The sequence below is a fragment of the Pagrus major genome, chromosome 12 (assembly GCF_040436345.1).
Source record: "Pagrus major chromosome 12, Pma_NU_1.0".
In the NCBI taxonomy this organism is placed as follows: Eukaryota; Metazoa; Chordata; class Actinopteri; order Spariformes; family Sparidae; genus Pagrus; species Pagrus major.
This window is the reverse complement of record NC_133226.1, coordinates 23,784,329-23,802,036: the sequence shown is the minus strand read 5'-3', so window position 1 is coordinate 23,802,036 and position 17,708 is coordinate 23,784,329. Positions and strand designations below refer to the sequence as shown.

Sequence of the window (17,708 nt, the reverse complement as noted above, 5' to 3'; positions counted from 1 at the left end):
AAAAAAAAAATTAAAATGCACCATTCGCAAAGAAACCACACAGCTTTCAAAATCCAACCGGCTCCATATCTCAGCCCAGTCTCACCATATCGCTTAGTACAGCTAATTCTCAGTCCTTTATTCCTTTTACCACTGGCCTGGAGAAAAGGACCAGAACAGCCCAACACTATCATTATCAAAAAGCTGATCATAAAAGAAAAGAAAACACATCTTAAGGGGGATATTAGTTACTAATCTGATTAATATTTTTTTTTATAAAATTACCCTAAACCAGGGCAGAATAATAACTTTAACAACGTCTTCATGTCGTAACAGCACTATGATTAATCTACAGCATGCAACATTTTAGAGGGGCAATTTTTATTTCCTTGTTTTTCAGGTTTAGCCTACAAAAATATCTTTTTAATATGTATTCATATTTTACAGCAGATTTAAATTACATTTGCATGATTGCACATGGAGCATGCTTTTTCCTTTTTTGGGGGTACAACAAGTGACCAAAACACACAATAAGTTGCGTGATGATTCGACTTTCATTGTTGTTGATGTTCGTTGTCACTTCAGGTGGTGCGTATACATTCACTCGGCTGATTTATTACCATACTGACTCAAATATCGATTAAAAAGCGCGTTAATTTGAGTGGAATACAGTAATCTGACATTTTAAAACTTTAAAAAGAAATACTTATAAAAGAATCAAGTACTGCATGTGTGAAATGTCCTGTACATGTGATCATTGTCAGTGGGGGATTTGTCCCAGCATGCTAAGCTTTGACTGGAGGGTGTTTTAATTTGTATGTCCACTAGGTGGGACTGCAGTGAATGGGAGGTGAGGAACTACAGGCTTTTCTCTCACAACATCCGCCCGGCTCAGCCTGCATTCAGTGTCAATTCCTAAACATTTTGCTCAGAGCTCAACAACAGTGTTCAGTGACTCACACTATCTGACACAAACCGTCACAAATGTCATGAGGCACGATGGACAAATCTGAGACAGGAAGTGTGTTGAAGTTTGTTTGTAGGGGGGGTTTTTCTCTTATCTGAGCTCCCAGTTACAATCTGTCTCCATAACTTGCCCCACTCTGACAGCAGTGAATGGAAACTTGTACACTCACAGCATGAGAAACACACTTGCTGAGTTAAATGTATGTCATAGCACCTTTGGCATTTGTTTCCAAAAAGACCTCGACGTAGGACGTGGGGACGTATCCCTCCTCGTCCTCGTTCCTGCGCACTCGTGTCCAGCCGTCTCCTTTGTCTTCCTCTATGACGTACAACAGTTCGCCCTCTGCCACGGCGATGGTGCCCTCGTTATGACCTGTGAGAAGAGGGAAAGAGAGGATGAAGCCTGGGGAAACTACCTTGAACTAATGTTATGCAGGTAAAGGTTGATTTGTAAATCAAATTTCCTGAAAGTCAAGAGGAAGCAAACAAAAAATACCACAGTAGTTTGGATATCAAATATAACAACCTGCACAATAGGACTGTAGTCAACTCTTACTGAAGGAAGTCACAACTTTTTGTCACGTGTACTTTGATATATTTAAAATGTCTGTACAGGGTTTGATTCTTGCTGTTTACAACATTGGCGTTACCTTCAAATGGGTACAAGGCTTTGCAGGTGCCGATGGTGGGCAGGACCTCCTCGTCGTCGAACTCGTCGTCGAACTCCGGCGTGGTGGAGGTGGGGTTGGTGGGGGGTGTGGGGTTGATGTTGGCTTTGACCTGAGTCTCTGAATTCTGCTCCTCTGTGTAGCTGCCATCCGGGCTGCTCAAGGGCCAACACACACACACAGTAAATATACTGTGAAAACATACATAGTTTTCTTCCGAATGAACGAGGTGTGTAACAGCTCTGTGGTCTGACGTTTGTTCGTCTGTCAGAGTATACCATACCTCTCTCTGTCCTGTGCACAGTTGTTGCCCACTGTTGTGCTGTTCTGGGTCTCATAGAGTCCACTTCTCCGATGTGAATCACTCTTGGATGGCATCCTCTCCTCCACCTCTGCTAACCAGCCCTGAAACACACATTTATTATATATGTGTGTGCTGCAGCTCGGCGTTTTTCCTGTGCGACGACTTGAAATGTATTTTCAGCATTGAGGAATCAGATGACCTTCATAGGAGAAACTCCTCAGCCTTACACTCCTATTTATTTACGAGGTTAAACCAGGACATTGTTCTGGGACTCCTCTCTCCCTGCACAGAGCAGGAACATGCCGCCAGCCCCTGCAGCTGCATCACGTCTTCTCCTAATATGGACGAGCGGCAGGCCTCTTTGGACCTACCCCAGCTGGAGACGTGTGTTTGAACTCCTCATTATTTACTGTCTTATATAAACCAAACAGCTTCGCCAACACTAACATTCACACAGACATGGGAGCTCAGACTGGCACCGCAACTAACCTCGAATTTCTGAACTTCAAACTGGAGCTTCTCGATGTTCTGGCCTATTTCTGATAGCCGGGGGTCTACGCTGGTCGGGTCGCCCATCTGAGGGTTCTTCACGTACACGTCTTTCATCTTAGTTAGAGCGTCCCTGGGAGGAAACAGCACTGAAGTCAGTACAAGTCTTTGAGTGCATATTAAGGGAACAGCTTCCCAAATGTGAAAATTCAGTCATCATCTACACACGCCCATGTCGATGGAAAGCGCACAAAACATTTCTGGAGCTTCACAGAAAGAAAGTGTTGCAGCATTCTCCTAAAAAACTGAAGTAGCTGGGGACTTGTGTTAAAACATAAAAGATAACCATAAAAACATAAAATAGCTCCACACAGCATCTGGACTAATCCAAGAAGAATCCTGAAGCACTAACATCCCAAACTGATTTGAAAGGATGTTAACACCCTTTTTAGAACCGAACTCCTCACTGTAGCTGCTGAGCTATGAGTGTTAGCACGCACCCTTTCGGTTACTCCCCAAGCCTGTTTATACACTAGACGTGCTGTAAAGCTAGTGCTAACGTCTTTAGTTCAGCAGCTGCAGTGAAGATTTCGGCTTTAAAAAGAGTGTAAATGACGTCTTTTCAAATCAATTTGCAATCTTGTGGCTTCCACAGACTTGGATTATACGGGATGATGTTTTTTTTAAAGTTTTAAAACAGGCCTCCAGCTACTTCAGTTGTTGTTTTGCTGTTAAGGCTCCAGGAACGTTTTGTAGACTATGAAATTTCGACCGACTTTCAAACGGCATGTGTGCGAGCAGATAATGAATAAAAGGTAGAGGGTAAATACGATATCATAGTATGAGGAAACCTCAAAAAATACCTCTGGTCCATTTCTTTTTGAATGTCCTTATTCAGCTCGTCCAGCTTGCCCTGCAGCTTCTTCCTCCTCTGTTCTGGCGGCAGGTGGCTGAAGTCTTCTGGTCCGGAGCCCTGAGAAAGCAAAAATGGGAGAAGAGAGGTACAAAAAAGAAAAACAGAAATGAGAACGAGACGCAGAGAGTCCACAAGATGAACAGAAGCAACTTCAATAATTAATTTGTTGTGTTGCTGTTTTAACTGGGATGTTTTTCTAGTTAGGTGCAGCATGGGCGTAGGTTTCTATATAGATGGTCGTGACATGTCACAACCAATGTTCGAGGATTGCAAAATAGTCACTACCAATATTTGTCTGCTGCTGAGCCAGTAGTAACGTTAGTGAGTGGTAGTAGTGAGCATCTTCCAAACTGTGTCCGCTACTTGAAATGGATAAGAGGAAGAAACAGCTGAGAAACAGCGATTAAAAAGTTGAAGTCTCTGGAGGTGGAGGCTGCTAAATGTGCGAAGTTGACGGAGCTTTTTGGTGCCGGGACCAGTGACACCGACCCGCCAGCAGCCACAGGTGCTGCTGCGCCGGGAGACGAGGGAGGAGGACCTGACGATGATGAGCGAGTGGAGGCAGACAGGGTCAGTAACGTTAGCCTGGGGCTGGCTCGGCTGAATGTTTGAGACACGTCCAAAACAAAGTAAAAAAACGTTTTTACATTGAATGTGATGCGACCTCACTAACTGCATACTGATGAACGCAGCTGCCGCTAATGCTAACGTAGCTCCTCAGGGACTGAAGTCGTTATTTTCTAACTTTGACAATCTAACATGTGGCAGCACATCAGCCCAGAGTTAAAGGGCTGTGACTGTTGGTAGTTGTGGTTGATTTTGTTCAAATACGCCGAATTGTGATATTATGGGTTATTATTGTTCAGATGACTTAGCTAAGCTAGCTAACAGATGCTAACGTCAGCGGTCTCTTGTTGCCATAGCAACAGTAAACATTCACGTGGCCTGATGAGCTGTAAACAGAGATACAAAACACAAGTAAACCTGTAGCAAATAATAAATTTAATTTGCAATATTTACCATTGAATTTATTGTAATCTTTCAATTCATTTATTGTTTACTGAGGTGATAACTATCTAATAGGTATAATTTGTGTGTAAATGTGTTACTTTTACTGTAGTTTTCAAATGGCTGTGTATAGTGTTAGTGTATAGTCTTGAGCATTTTCAGGTCACAAAGATCTGGCTTTTTTGCATTGGGAAACACTAGTAAAGTGTCCTAATGAAAACACGACAAAGCCATTTGACTACCTTGTTCATAAATGATGGTGTCAGGACTTTTTTTTATGACACACACACTTTCATTGATAGGAATACTTGGTTTTGAGGAATGACCTCTATTTTGAGCATGTGACATGCTTTTGCAGGTTATCAACAAGGTTTTGCAGTTTGTACTAATTGTTTTGAGAAATGCACCAACTGTTGTGCAAATGTAAGTAATGATGTGAGAAAAACTCCACCCCGTCTCTGGTTTTGGGTTCTTCCCGTTAGTCTCGTCCCACCCCTGGTCATAACATAACTTCTGTTGTGATTTGACACTATAATGAACAAAGATTGATTGGTTGATTGCTATAGCTGTCAGTTTTAGTCCTTGAGTTCATAGCTACGTGCTTTATTTGTTAACTGCTATCAAGGAATATGACTCTCCTTTGTAGTATGTGTGAGAAAGGACGCCACGAGATTTGTGGACTTCTTCGTGGTGTCCGCTGATAATATAGTGGGCTGGTCTGGACAGAAAATGCCAGAGCTGAATTTTTGTCCCAGTCCACCCCTGGTAATGTCACTACCAAAGCTGAGACCAAACCTACGCCCTTGAGGTGCAGTATCTCCCTGTGACTGAATGGATAACGGCTCCCGCAGATGGAGCTCTTGTTTTGTCCTAATTCACCTGAAGGAGGAGATACTGCAGCTGCTCTCTAGCATACACTCACTAAGAGCTGGGTTGTTTGTCAGTGTATACACTTGAGGCCTTTCACCTATTCAGTCGCTGCGGCTAATCTAGTGGTCTCTGTGAATCCATCGGAAGTGTAATAACGTATTTGTTACATCCTATTGTTGCTCGTATAGTGTTTCAGTGTGAGCTCGCTAATGGGTCTGACTGTTCTCTAACAGGACTGTGTGTTCTTTAAATGGAGGTTTTTGTGGCTTGCCAAGGGTCATATTTCCTGATGAGAAAGTTTCCAGTCCGTAACACTGAACTGATGAGTCATACTTCTCGGCAGTCTCTCAAACTTTCTGTGGACGTAATGTATCAGCATTCTGAGGCTCGCTACCTGGACTGTATGGAGGCCAAAAGAGTTCAAAATTGCATACATGTGCAATTATCCATCTGCGTGTCCTCGTGTGACCCTAAGTTCATAATTTTAATATAAAAAAAAAAAATCACATATTGTTTTTACTCAGTCTGCTTTTGCTATTTGGAAAATCAACAATGCCAAAGTTATTCTGAATACCTAACCTCTCTGTTTACTTACAATGCTGCACATGCTATGAAGCTAACTAGCTGGCTTGCTTTGTGAGTTTAGATTTCTACTCAGCATCAAGGTGAAGAACCATTGTGTGAATGGCGACCCGAGCTATGTGGTTATTTCAGAGAAGTGTGAACAGACATGTGGTTCTGAGAATGTATTTTCAGAGAAAGACACACAACTTTGTGCAGAGCAGAGAGCCACAGTCTTTGTCGGTGGTCGCCCCAGCCAATGATCTGCAGGCTAGTTGGGGGTTGATGAGGCTGCTAGGGGAAAAATGTTGATAAAATAGCTTCATAATCAGTTGATTTTTAGTAAATTACGAAGAAGTATTTATTAAATACAAACATCATACTTATCAGTTCAATAATGAGCTCTTTGGGGCTCCATAGCGTCTGTTGTTGCCTTTTTAATGAACAAAAAAGTAAATATGATTGTCTTATTTCACTGTTTTATTAGCCTTGTCAGTTAAGACATAAACTCTGCATTGACTGAGTAGGTGAAGGCCTGATTGGATCTCATTGAGATGGGTCACAGCGGCACCACGGGTTATAACTGCGGGAGCTACTGTAGGTCAGGATTCACTGCACATGGGCCAGGTCAAACACTGCAACTAGGTTACCATGGCAACCTTACCCTATTCCCTTGTATCGGCACGCAACTCTTACCGGGCATGCAACATAACAAAGACTCGTCAATCATCATGCATCATGCTTCTTTCTGGTTGATTAAGTTACAGTATAAAGTCATGTGTTAGTGTTTACGCTCTCTATGTACCCCAAAACAAAATCACAATTATAATACTATTATACACTAAAACTATGGGTTGCCATTAGGTCATTTGTTGTTTGTAGTATGATACATTTAGAATGGATAAGAATTTACAAATTGATTGATATTTATATTTACATTTACATGATAAGAATAAAACCTAAAAGAGGAAGGAAATACAAAAATCATGCAAAAGTCAATATTGTGGGACATATGCTTATTTGCTTTCTTGCAGAGAGACACTCTCACGTCTATGTGCTAAATATGAAGAAAATCTGGCAGTCAGTCGTTAGCTTAGCATAAAGACTGGAAGCAGGGGGAAACAGCTAGCCGGGCTCTGTCCAAAGGTAAATCAGGAGCCGCGACTTTCTACTCACTTCCTAAACAGTCAGAAATCAAAATGTTCTTTTTGTAACTGAGTACCTTACTGACACCTATTAATCATCATTTTTGCTTTGATGCTAACAGGTGTATAGTCTCAAAGCAGTCTTCTTGGCATCTGTAAATGCTGATGCATTACAATTGTTAGTTGTTTGCTCTATAAAATGTCAGAAAATGTTGAAAAATGTTGATCAGTATTCTACCAAAGCCTAAGATGATGTCATCTAATGTCAAAAGATATTGACTTTAATGTCACAGAGGTGTAAAAAAAACCAAACATGTTTATGAGTGAGCTTTAGAGATTCTGATAGGCACTTTTTTATAACTTTGGAGTGAACCAGGCCAGCTGCTTCCTTGTTTCCAGTCGTAATGCTAAGCTAAGCTAATCCTCTACTGGCTGTAGCTTCATATCTAGCACAAAGATTTGTAATTGGTATCTACCTCCTCATTTAGTCTCAACAAGAAAATGAAGAAGTTTATATCCCAAAATATTAAACTAATACTGTGTCACATTCTGAGGAAAATATAATTCTATAGTCGACATTCATACACAACAGCATTCTGTAAAAATAACGAAATTGGCATGCAGTGTGAGGACATGAGTGAGCAACTGCTAGGTAAGATCAGATTAGTATTTGTTACGAGGACGTACAATTTGTCGAGACAAGGAGGACTACGAGACAGACTACGAGACGACATACAAAACATAGAGTAAATCTGATCACCTCAATGAGATTCCGGACGTGGGAATTGAGTGTGATCTGCACCATAGAGACCACAGACACAGTTTGGGAGAGACATGACGTGAACACAACCACAACACAAACAACAAAAATAACATGTAAATGAGACAACGACATGAGTTCGAGGTCCATCGTTGTGTCACGGCAAATAAAAAAAAAATCAAATTACAAACTTAAATCCAAGAGCACAACAAAAACATAACGGCGTACAGAACGTTATTAACAATGTGTTACTGGGAGGACGTGACATGCGTGCTATGGTCATGCCGCTATGGTCGTGCGGTTATACGGTCATGCTTACCAGCTTGAGAGAAAGCTTCATGGGGGGGAGAGGAGAGAGAAATGGCGAGGAGCGGGAGAGAGAAAGAGACAACAGACAAAAGTCAACATCTGGAGAATATTGCGGCCATTCGTTTCATTTTCCTTCAAACAAAAATAGTTGACATGGGTTTTATGATGACGCTTTGCTTTGCTAAACTTCACCATTTAAGGAAAAGAGGGTAAAACGGCTGAAGGTTTTGGATTTATATGCTGGTCGTGCCATAAAAAAGCTTTCAGCGACAGTTTCAGCTATAAACCCCTCCACTCTTTTCTCGTGTGGTGAAGTTTAACATCTCTAACATGATGGATTAATGAAAAATGAGAAAACAAGTTGGCGTAAAAGGCCAACCTACTGCACAAGCATGAAGTAAAGAATGAGGAAAACATTGAGGGGAGACAGATGGAAATAAATGTAAAGAATGAAGTAGAGGGAGAGTGGCCACGACAGGAACGGATGTACCCTTTACTTCATGATCCCTCTCTGCTGCCATTACAATGACACGCAAGTGACAGCAGAGGGCGCCCAAAGCATGTATCACATTAGCAGATCCATTCGCTGACATGGAGGCAGATACTGTACACAAGACAAGCTGGAGAGACGCGTTCAAAACCAAAACAAAACTCACTTGTTGCACACAAAATTCTATACAGACTCATCTGAAATCAAAGTGGCTAAAGGAAGGTCCAAAACAAATAAGAGCAATCATGAGCTTAAAGGCAAGTGGAGTCAAAATATCAAAAGAAATGATGCTTAAAAAGCTTATTTGGAAAAAATTAGATGATTGACTTTAGAGAGGACATGGGTATATTTTAAAAACAAAGAACAGTAGAGAGCAGGTTAACAACCATTGGCTGGCTGGTAGAGCTGGAGCAGATGACTTGTAATCCTGTTAAAGGCTCAGAGGCTGGTGCACTGAGGAGCTCGACTCACTTTAGTCCACTAATCGAGTCATCCACCTGGAATGGCCTGTTACAGTCCTCGCTATGATGCCTTGTGATCCTTCTTACATTTTCTACGTGTGAAGCTTCACTAACAGAGCTCAAAAACATAATTTAATTTACACTTTTACACTGATGCCACTTGAGAGCCGCACATGATAAACGTGTTTTATTCTATACTATCAGTAACGTTGAGGTCGGCTCATAAACACTGGCCCCCGGAGGCGTAACTTGGTGGGGACCAAGCACCGACCCCGCCCGTTATATTGCCATAAATCGCATATACTGAAGAGTATTTAATTTACTTTTCTGGCACATGTTGTAGCTGCTATATTGTAGGTCCTGGGTTGAAAAGTTTGTCATTACTTCGCACGAGAATCAGCAGCAGCCATTTTCAGCAGGTGCTGGTGGAGAAGAAAACATGGTGGGGACATGTCCTCAGTGTCCACAGTGTCCCCAGTGTAAATGACACCTGGTCAACAGATCTACCTGAACCCTTTCCAACCACCCAGACAGACACAGATATACAGGTATATTACAGCCCTTGAAGACAGATAACACTGCTGCAGTATGGCACACCAGCACAAAGAAAGCCCTGGAGGGGTGAATTCTGGGTACTGCACTCTGAACCCACACCCAAAGTGTGACAACACCTCATCCAATATTACATCCAGCCGAGGGTGAGATTTAAATAGCGAGGAGGGGGGTGATTGCTTGGATGAAGAAGCATCCTCACACTCATGATCCCCCACAGCCTCAGGTGCTTGTGACACTTTGTGAATTGACCCCCATTAGATGCTCGGTGGGGAAGCCCTGAATCAGCCGCGAGCAACAACAAACTTCAAGCTGATAACATGTGATGTGGGATGAAGTCATCATCCTCTCCGATCATTCGCCCCGATTCTACACGCGTCAGAGCCATGTGATCAATACCGAGACAGGCACAGACACTAGCCTCGTCTGTGAGGACATTTAGCCTCGTTAACTGTGACGAACAATTTCCTGTGAATGTGTCACACGGCTGAATTTTATTAATGAGGCTACTGTATGTGCTGTACATGGCTTTTACCAATCACACATTCAATATTCATCCACATCTCGTACCTGCTCGCGCTCACACACACACACACCGCTGGTACTCACGCCCGTCACACACACTTACAACATATTGCCTTGCTTCGAAAGCATATGTGGGTCGGCCCAGAGTCCTCTTCATAAGCTCTTTGTGACAACTGAGCGAGCGCGGGGATTGCTGCTGTGGTGGTTGTCAGAGAGAACACAGAAAACAGCACTGACGTCTTTAAGCTCTTATACTGTATACGGCCTTAATTTGACTCCCAAAACACATACGCTTCCTCTATTTCAGCCCACACAGAACACATACGCACATACACAGCTTCTGTGGATGGATCAGACAGCTAATGTGCAGCACACAAAGGCTCTCCTGCAGGGGCAGACATCCCTCCACTGTGCGTAGAGACACAACACCCCACCTCCACTGTCACAACTAATCCCTAATGTGATTTTATGTTCTGCTTGCAGGAGGTGGGAGAGGAATATAATACAGTATTTTCTAGATTTAAAGGATAAGTTCACCCAAAAAGGAACATTTTCGGCATTATCTACTCACCTCCACGCCGATGGAAAGTCGGGTAAAGTTTTCGTAGCCCACAAAACATTTCTGGAGCTTCTCCTAAACTACTGGAGTAGATGGGGAATCAAAGAATAATCCTGAAGCTCAGAGTTATTTACACGCCTTTTAAAAGCTGAAATCTTGATTGTAGCTGCTAAGCTAAAGTGATAGCGTACACCCTGTCAGCACAAACTGGGAGTAAATAATGTCAAATCAATTTGGATTCTCAGAACTTACAGATTCTTCTTGGATTGCACTGGAGGACCTGTTTGGAGATATTTTATGTGTTTTGGTGTGAAGCTTTAGAAATGTTTTGTCGACTACAAAACTTAACCTCGCTTTCCGTCAGCAAGAGGGTGAATAGACAATGACTGAATTTCCATTTTTGGATTGTCAAAATCATGCTTTAAGTAGGCTTTGCATCTTTTTATCTGACACATCTTCACTTTTGCTCTTTTGAGTCTTTTTACAGGGTTTCTGCAGGATTAACTGAAGTTGTATGACTTCTTAACACCAGATAGAATTTGACTGAAAACCTGTTTTATGATCATACTGAGTAAGTTCTGTTCTGTAACTGTGTCCTACATGAAAGCTGGAAATTTAATTGACTGTAATTGTTGTTCTTTTACTCGCCTCATCGTCAATATCTTTAATTTTATCCTCTTTTAACCAGGCGTTCTTCCTTAAATGCTACCTCCGAGCATCTTTAACAATTTTAGCTGTATCCTGTCTATTGTATGCCTGTACCTCAGCACCATGTGAAATTAGTGTTGTCCCTCACTGTGTTCTCTGAGGATTTAAATAAATACATGGATGAATACCAGCCAAAATACAAAAGTATAATGGAATGCCAGTAGTGGCAAAATGTACTTCCAAGATGTACAACTGTTGGAAGCTCAGCGAAAGGACTGAACAACCTACTACGAGAACAATCTGATGTCGCACAATCTCACTTTTAATTTAGTGAGTAAGTATGTGTTACGTATCCCGGAATCGGATACAAACACATTTAATAATGAAGACTTTAGTAAATTAAAACCAAGACTCTCTAAGTGAATTAGAAGCTTTCCGAGCCCTGCAGATAACCCGTTAGAAATAAGCCTTTCTACTCAAAACGATCCTGTAGCACTGGGGATAAAGTGTTGCTAGTTAGCTCTGTTTGAGCAGATGGATGCAGGCCTGTTTGTGCATGAGCTGAGGAATTGGCCTGACCTTCTACCAGCAGCTGTTCACAGGCATTTGCCCAAACTGTCTGTGTGTCAGTGAGGCAGCGGGTGCTGGTGTCCCTAAAAGACGTGATGTTATTTTACTGGATTAACCATGCACCTTCTGTTTCCTTTGAGTCACCTATCATATACGGTAGACTTATTAAGGAAATATAATGTAAAAACAACATCTATATACAAGAAAAACATAAACAGGTTACTGCCATGAGGAATGAGGTGTGGAAGATAATTAAATGTATAGTCATGAGATATGAGAATGAGTACAGTTTATGGTTTCTACTCTGACACTTCTCATACATTCAAAAACATCATCCTTGTGCTGCGAAATGTTACGGTAAGGTCAAACTTCAATCTTTTTAATCTGTGTCGACTCAAAGACAATGCATCTGATTTGACTCTTTATGCTTTTTTTCTATCACTCTTCTCCAACGCTGTTTCAGCACTTCCGCTTTCAGAAACGTGCACTTCCTGCTAGGTCTGTGTGACGCTAGAAAAAACACGCGCTTCCCCTTTTCTTCAGCCGACCTTCAATCATTTCCTCTACGATACGCTTGCACACTGCACTGCTGCACCGCATTGTTATTTCTTCTTTTCAGACGTCATGTTAGCACCAATTCATTTTAATGTTTTTACTTTGAGAAACCGCTGCCCTTTCAAAATATGAGTGTAAACAAAAGCTATATTTGCTGGGTCCGGAAGGAACACGTGAGGTGCCGCCCAGTCCTGAGGTCAGGGAGAGCTGGAGGCTGCGAGTGCATTACAGGAAGGCGTGCTATGACCTGCCCCGGCCCAGCAACTCCATTACAACACACACACCCTGGATGCTAGAAAGGGACCTGGTGATGACACCCATCAGGATCCTGAGCTGGTGCTGATAAAACCACCCTCCAGGAAGCCCTTGAAAACAGCCTGCTGCCACATCCACAACCCATTACTTTGCTCATATTGTGTGGTTTAACCCTCTTCTTGTACAAAAACAAACAAAACAAAAACAATCCGCCTCCAGCAGAGACTGCAGAGAAGTGCGCAGGGAGCGACTGCAGTCTCCATGCTGCTGCCAAGAGTGCTGTTGCTAATTTCTTTCAAAGTGGGGGAAGGTGGATGAGAGGGACTGTCGTTGTTGTGAGCACAGAGTTAATATGGAAGATGAGGGGACGAGATGGAGAGACTGCTGGTGAGTCAGACAAGTATCATGGAGTCATAGTTATGCGCTACATAAGCATGCTAGAGAAGCAAAAAGGCTGAACACTGTATGAGTGAAGGTTAGACGCATGTTGTACTGCTGGTGGTGAAAATGTGGCAAATTTTAAAGGGAGTTCTGAATAGGAAAATGTCAAAATTAACTGCACTGTTTTCTAACTGAGGTCACATTGCCTACATGTAGATACATTCAGTTAAGGGTAACAGAGGTGTCGTTAAATCACCTGCTATATTAGGATACCATGTAGGCATTGTGACCTTTGAGGCCTCTGTATCACTTCGCCCATACAGTGTTGCAGGTACACAGCTCGGACACAGGTTTCGAGACAAACATACACGTGCACAAAGCTTGCCGGGCACACACACTTACCCCTCGCCTCAGGCTCCGGAGGCAGTGCATTTTGGGTTTGGAGGTCATGAAGTCGTTGAGGCGGTGGGAGAGGGGCTCCTTGTGCTGCTTGGGAGACTGGGGGTCGTTGGGAACAGCAGAGGGTGAGGGCGGGGATGAGGCTGGGGGGGCAGGTGGGGGCTGGTGGGGGGACGTTAACAGGGACATAAGCTACCAGTAAGAGAGGGAGCCGTGACGGAGAGGAGGAGGAGGAGGAAAAACATGGAAGAAGAAGAAGAAGAAGGGGGCAAGAAGAATCCAACGAAAAAAGACAAAAGGAGGAAAAGGAGGAGGGAACACAAAACGAAATAAATAAGCCTCCTACAAATATTAAAAAATAAACACATAACAGAAAACCCAAACAGAACATAAAAGACAACCAAAGGAATGTCAAACCTAGTGTATCAGTTGTTATGTTGTGGAAAATAAAATACAAAACATATAAAACATAAGAAAAACAGTTAAAAAGAAGAAAAACCAGAGTGAGAAGAAAGCGTGTTAAAAGCAAGCGGCTGCGACAAAGCGAACAGCAAAGAGGTTCAGTCAAAGCGCATGCAGGCGTCCATTTTGGAAATCCTTTTTCTTTCCCGACCTCGTCACATGCCAGCCAGGATGAGAAATTCACCACATCCCCATGGATAGCAGCAGCTGAATTTGAGGTCATCATCAGAGAAATCTAATTGCTTATCGCTGTCCTAAAACATCTGACTGCATTATTCATCTACCAGTAGTGGAGGAGTTAGAGAGTGAAGCTGAAGTGATGATTCTCAGACACCAGACGATGCGCATGCAAGGCCAAGTGATTCAGAAACCCTTCTTTCAAGCGCAAAGAGACAGAAATTCCTAAAAACCCTGGATCTGTGAGTCAATAATAGTGCTTTTTTACTGAATTATAATGCTTTATTTTGGTATGTGTTTCTTCAATGCTTGCATGCTTGTGTGTGAGTGTGCATGTACAGTAGAAATACCTTTCTGTACGGCTGTCTGTGCTCCCAAACACTCACTATAGAAAATAAGCCTGATTACATCAAGCAAATATGATAGAAACATACTGTTCTGCAGGCTTCAGTTTTGGGAGTTTGCACACTTCTCTCTCACACACACACACACCCTATTACTCACTCATGCTCTCATCTAATGCAATACCAAAAGTGCCACCAGCCCACAGGACCGTCAGAGATCCGTTTTGCCGTTCTGAAGCAGGAAACCCAAGGAGGCTACTCGAGGCTGATAACCAGTGAATGGAAAACACGGTGAGGGGAGACTGTTATTTCAGATCGAGTTAATATCTGCCAGTTGAGTCCGTCCACAAGATGAAGGTAGAAATGCATTAGTGTGTGTTACGGAAGGGAGGCTCCCATAATCGGTGAGGGTGATTGCCAGAGGAGGGGGGGAAACGGGTGGCGAATAATAATAACAACAAAAATGGCAAATAGTAACATGAACTAGCAACAAATTTCTTGAGCTTAAAAGAACAAAAGTCAAAGAATCTACACGAAAATGAAACTAAATTAAACATAGAACCAGTGCTGCAAATGAAACAGAGACTACAAATGTGACATTGAACACATATATTTCTGAGCCACTGTATCACACAGACAGAACCGCCATAACATGACAGATACCCCTCCAGCCCTCCAACAAAAATCTGCCCGCAGTGAAAGGTGACCTCCACCAAAAAGCAATAAACGCTTGCGTGTGATTGTGGCTCCGTGTGAGCATTCATGTGTTACCTTGTTCTTGTTCTTAATGAAAGGCCACAGTTTGCCCTTGGTCTTGGTAGTCGGCTTCTCCTTGCCCTCTCTGGTGTTGGACAGGCTGGTCTCAGATGCCGTCCTCTTCATGGCCTGGCCGTAGTCCTCAAACTCAACGTCTCCCGGTGGCTCGAACCCGGACTTATAGGACTCCACAACCTGCTTCGAGTCCTAGTGGGTGGGGGGACAAGATGTTGCAGCAATCAGTGACAGCCTTAACCTTGATGCATTTTTTTATTATTGATTTTTGGCCTTTTTATTAGAGAGGACAGCCTAGAGATATCAAAGGAAATGGGATGAGAGAGCGAGAGGATGATATGCAGCAAGTGGCCACCTGTAGTGTTGTCGCAATACTCTATACCTGTGAAAAACATTGATATTTATTGAAGATATCAATCAAAACCTACTCTGCCACACCTACACAGTCTTGAGAAATGGTCTAAACAGCTAAATGAGTGTTTTTTCTAGCTAGGTTTTCTAATCAGTATAAACGTTTATTCTCACTCCAATTTTTGTGGATGCTTAATGAGACACTCAACTTTGATACCATATATTTTTACTATTTCAAGCCACATTTCCAGACTTTAAACTTCATTGGGAGAATCATAGAAAAGAAGACAATGACTAAAAGGGAAATGTTGTTGTCTGTTTCTTTAGATTGTCCAGCTAATCAGCAGGTCTGGAGATAAGATGCAACACAATAGAGGCCTGGTGACTCTCCTGTTTACAGTAGTTTTTTGCCTGATAACACCTCATGAAAAGAAAGAGGGAGAGCGACTGACGTTGTTCAGTTTGTGGGCCACAGAAGAAAGAGGAAAAGACCTAAATCTGCCAGGCAGGAGTTATGACAAACACATTGAGGTCAGGGACACCGCCAGTCTCCTCAGACACAGGAAGGAGCACATTAATCAAGTCAAGTGTGCATCAGGCTATCTCAACTGATAAGAGCAGAGGGGTCTGGTTTGAGTTAGGATCAGGGGTCAAAGATCTGCTGATGTGCACTGTATACAAGAGGAAGACTATGAGAGGAAGAGAGAGGGACGGGGCATGTGATCAGTTGTTTACTGCAGCAGTCAGTCACAGGCTGGAGGTTGGAGTCATCTCCCTGGAGCTGAGCCATACACACGGCTAGACATTCTCACACACACACACACTATGCGATCCCTGGGGATAGACTTGTTTTTTTTGTCGTGCCAGCAAGCAGCCAACATGTGACATCTCCATATATCACACGGCTCATTTTCTCTTGAACGTAGGCGAAGGCTGCCTTCTATTTCAACATCCAAATAATAAATAAATATGAGCCATGGGACAGACGCTACGCCAGCGCCTGCGTACGAGCTTCGTGGAAGTGTGTCAACTGAAAACAGAGAGGTTCTCTTGAACTCTATTCAACATTTAAAGTTTCTAAACTGTAGGAAGCACAGTGTTTCAACTTCCTCCTATTTCCAGAACAGGTAGAGACGTTGAAACAGTTGAACATTTTGGGGAAATTACCTTATTCACCTTCCCTTGTTACCAGTCTTATATCTGTCTATTAAATTTAAGGTTACAGTCAGCAGTCGTTAGCTCAAAGGTGCAATATGTAAGAATTGGCCACCTGTCACTTTCAAAATCCAAACAAATAGGTGGCAGCGTATCACCACAGCAGCCCCTAACTGCTCATAACTGTACCCACGGTTAGCTAGTTAGCTAAATCCCTGCAAAAGAAAAGGTAACAGCTGTTGACTTGTTTACGTTCCTATCTTTGGTGACCGGGTTAGTTTTAGGGTAACTTGTAATTTGTCAGCATGCATGTTGCTAGGTTGGAGTTTGTTGTTGTTGTTTCCTGTAGAGACGGGGATTTTGCTAACACTCAGATAACAATAGAGGAGGAGAATGCCGCCTGAAAAGCTCTGCCAATGGCAGGCTTTACACCAACAGTCTACATCTGGTGAGTAATACATCAAGTCCTTTTATCCTCAGTTGCAACTGTTCTCCTCAGACTTTCAGCATCATGAGGCTGAAAATCAGGCTGTTGCAGTGCTTAGCTCATTTCTGGAACTGGAGGGGAAATCTTTCATGTGTTCATATGAAACTTATTTGTCATTTATCGTTGAGGGGTGATTATGTAATGTATTTTTAGGCGACACAAAGTCCTAGGAGTCGCTTTACTACAAAGGGGAGGCCGACACATAAATGGAATTAGTTTGTTCAGCTATTACTCTCCTCCCACAGCATTTTGTCGTTTACAGGTGGCCTGTTTTTATTTTCAAAAAGCCCCTCGAAAGACTACCAACCCACTGGCACACTTGTTGCTCGGATGAAAGCCTAATCGGTCGTGTGTGGGTTGTGACTGACACCCTGGCTGAGTGAGTAATATGTCCCATATGGTGGCGTGTGTGTGTCCATATATATCTCAGTCTGCATACTCACAGTCTTGGGCTCGATGGACTCAGCGGCTTTCGTCATGCCGTCTAAACATTTCCCCACGATGGGCAGCACTTGGCGGTCCACGTCTGCAAACGTCTTCATGCACACGCCTATCCTCTCGATTCTTTTCTCCTCCATGTCTTGAAGTTGC

At 42.8% G+C, this 17,708-nt stretch overlaps 1 protein-coding gene across 3 annotated transcripts in view; it reads right to left on the bottom strand.

The window, feature by feature from the left end:
* fnbp1b (formin binding protein 1b) overlaps positions 1-17,708 on the bottom strand; it is a 69,684-nt gene that overhangs the window by 5,639 nt on the left and 46,337 nt on the right. Inside the window, exons 8-17 of one of the 3 annotated variants that reach the window (XM_073477691.1) lie at positions 17,561-17,707; positions 15,125-15,316; positions 13,374-13,562; positions 7,986-8,000; positions 7,667-7,702; positions 3,270-3,379; positions 2,407-2,539; positions 1,897-2,018; positions 1,596-1,768; positions 1,160-1,318 (exon numbers count right to left, since the gene is read on the bottom strand). In XM_073477691.1, the coding sequence (XP_073333792.1) occupies positions 1,160-1,318; positions 1,596-1,768; positions 1,897-2,018; positions 2,407-2,539; positions 3,270-3,379; positions 7,667-7,702; positions 7,986-8,000; positions 13,374-13,562; positions 15,125-15,316; positions 17,561-17,707 (1,276 nt within the window). Of the gene's footprint in view, positions 1-365; positions 1,319-1,595; positions 1,769-1,896; positions 2,019-2,406; positions 2,540-3,269; positions 3,380-7,666; positions 7,703-7,985; positions 8,001-13,373; positions 13,563-15,124; positions 15,317-17,560; position 17,708 lie in introns of those variants that run through there. The other 2 variants (XM_073477693.1, XM_073477692.1) reach the window with 2 other exon arrangements.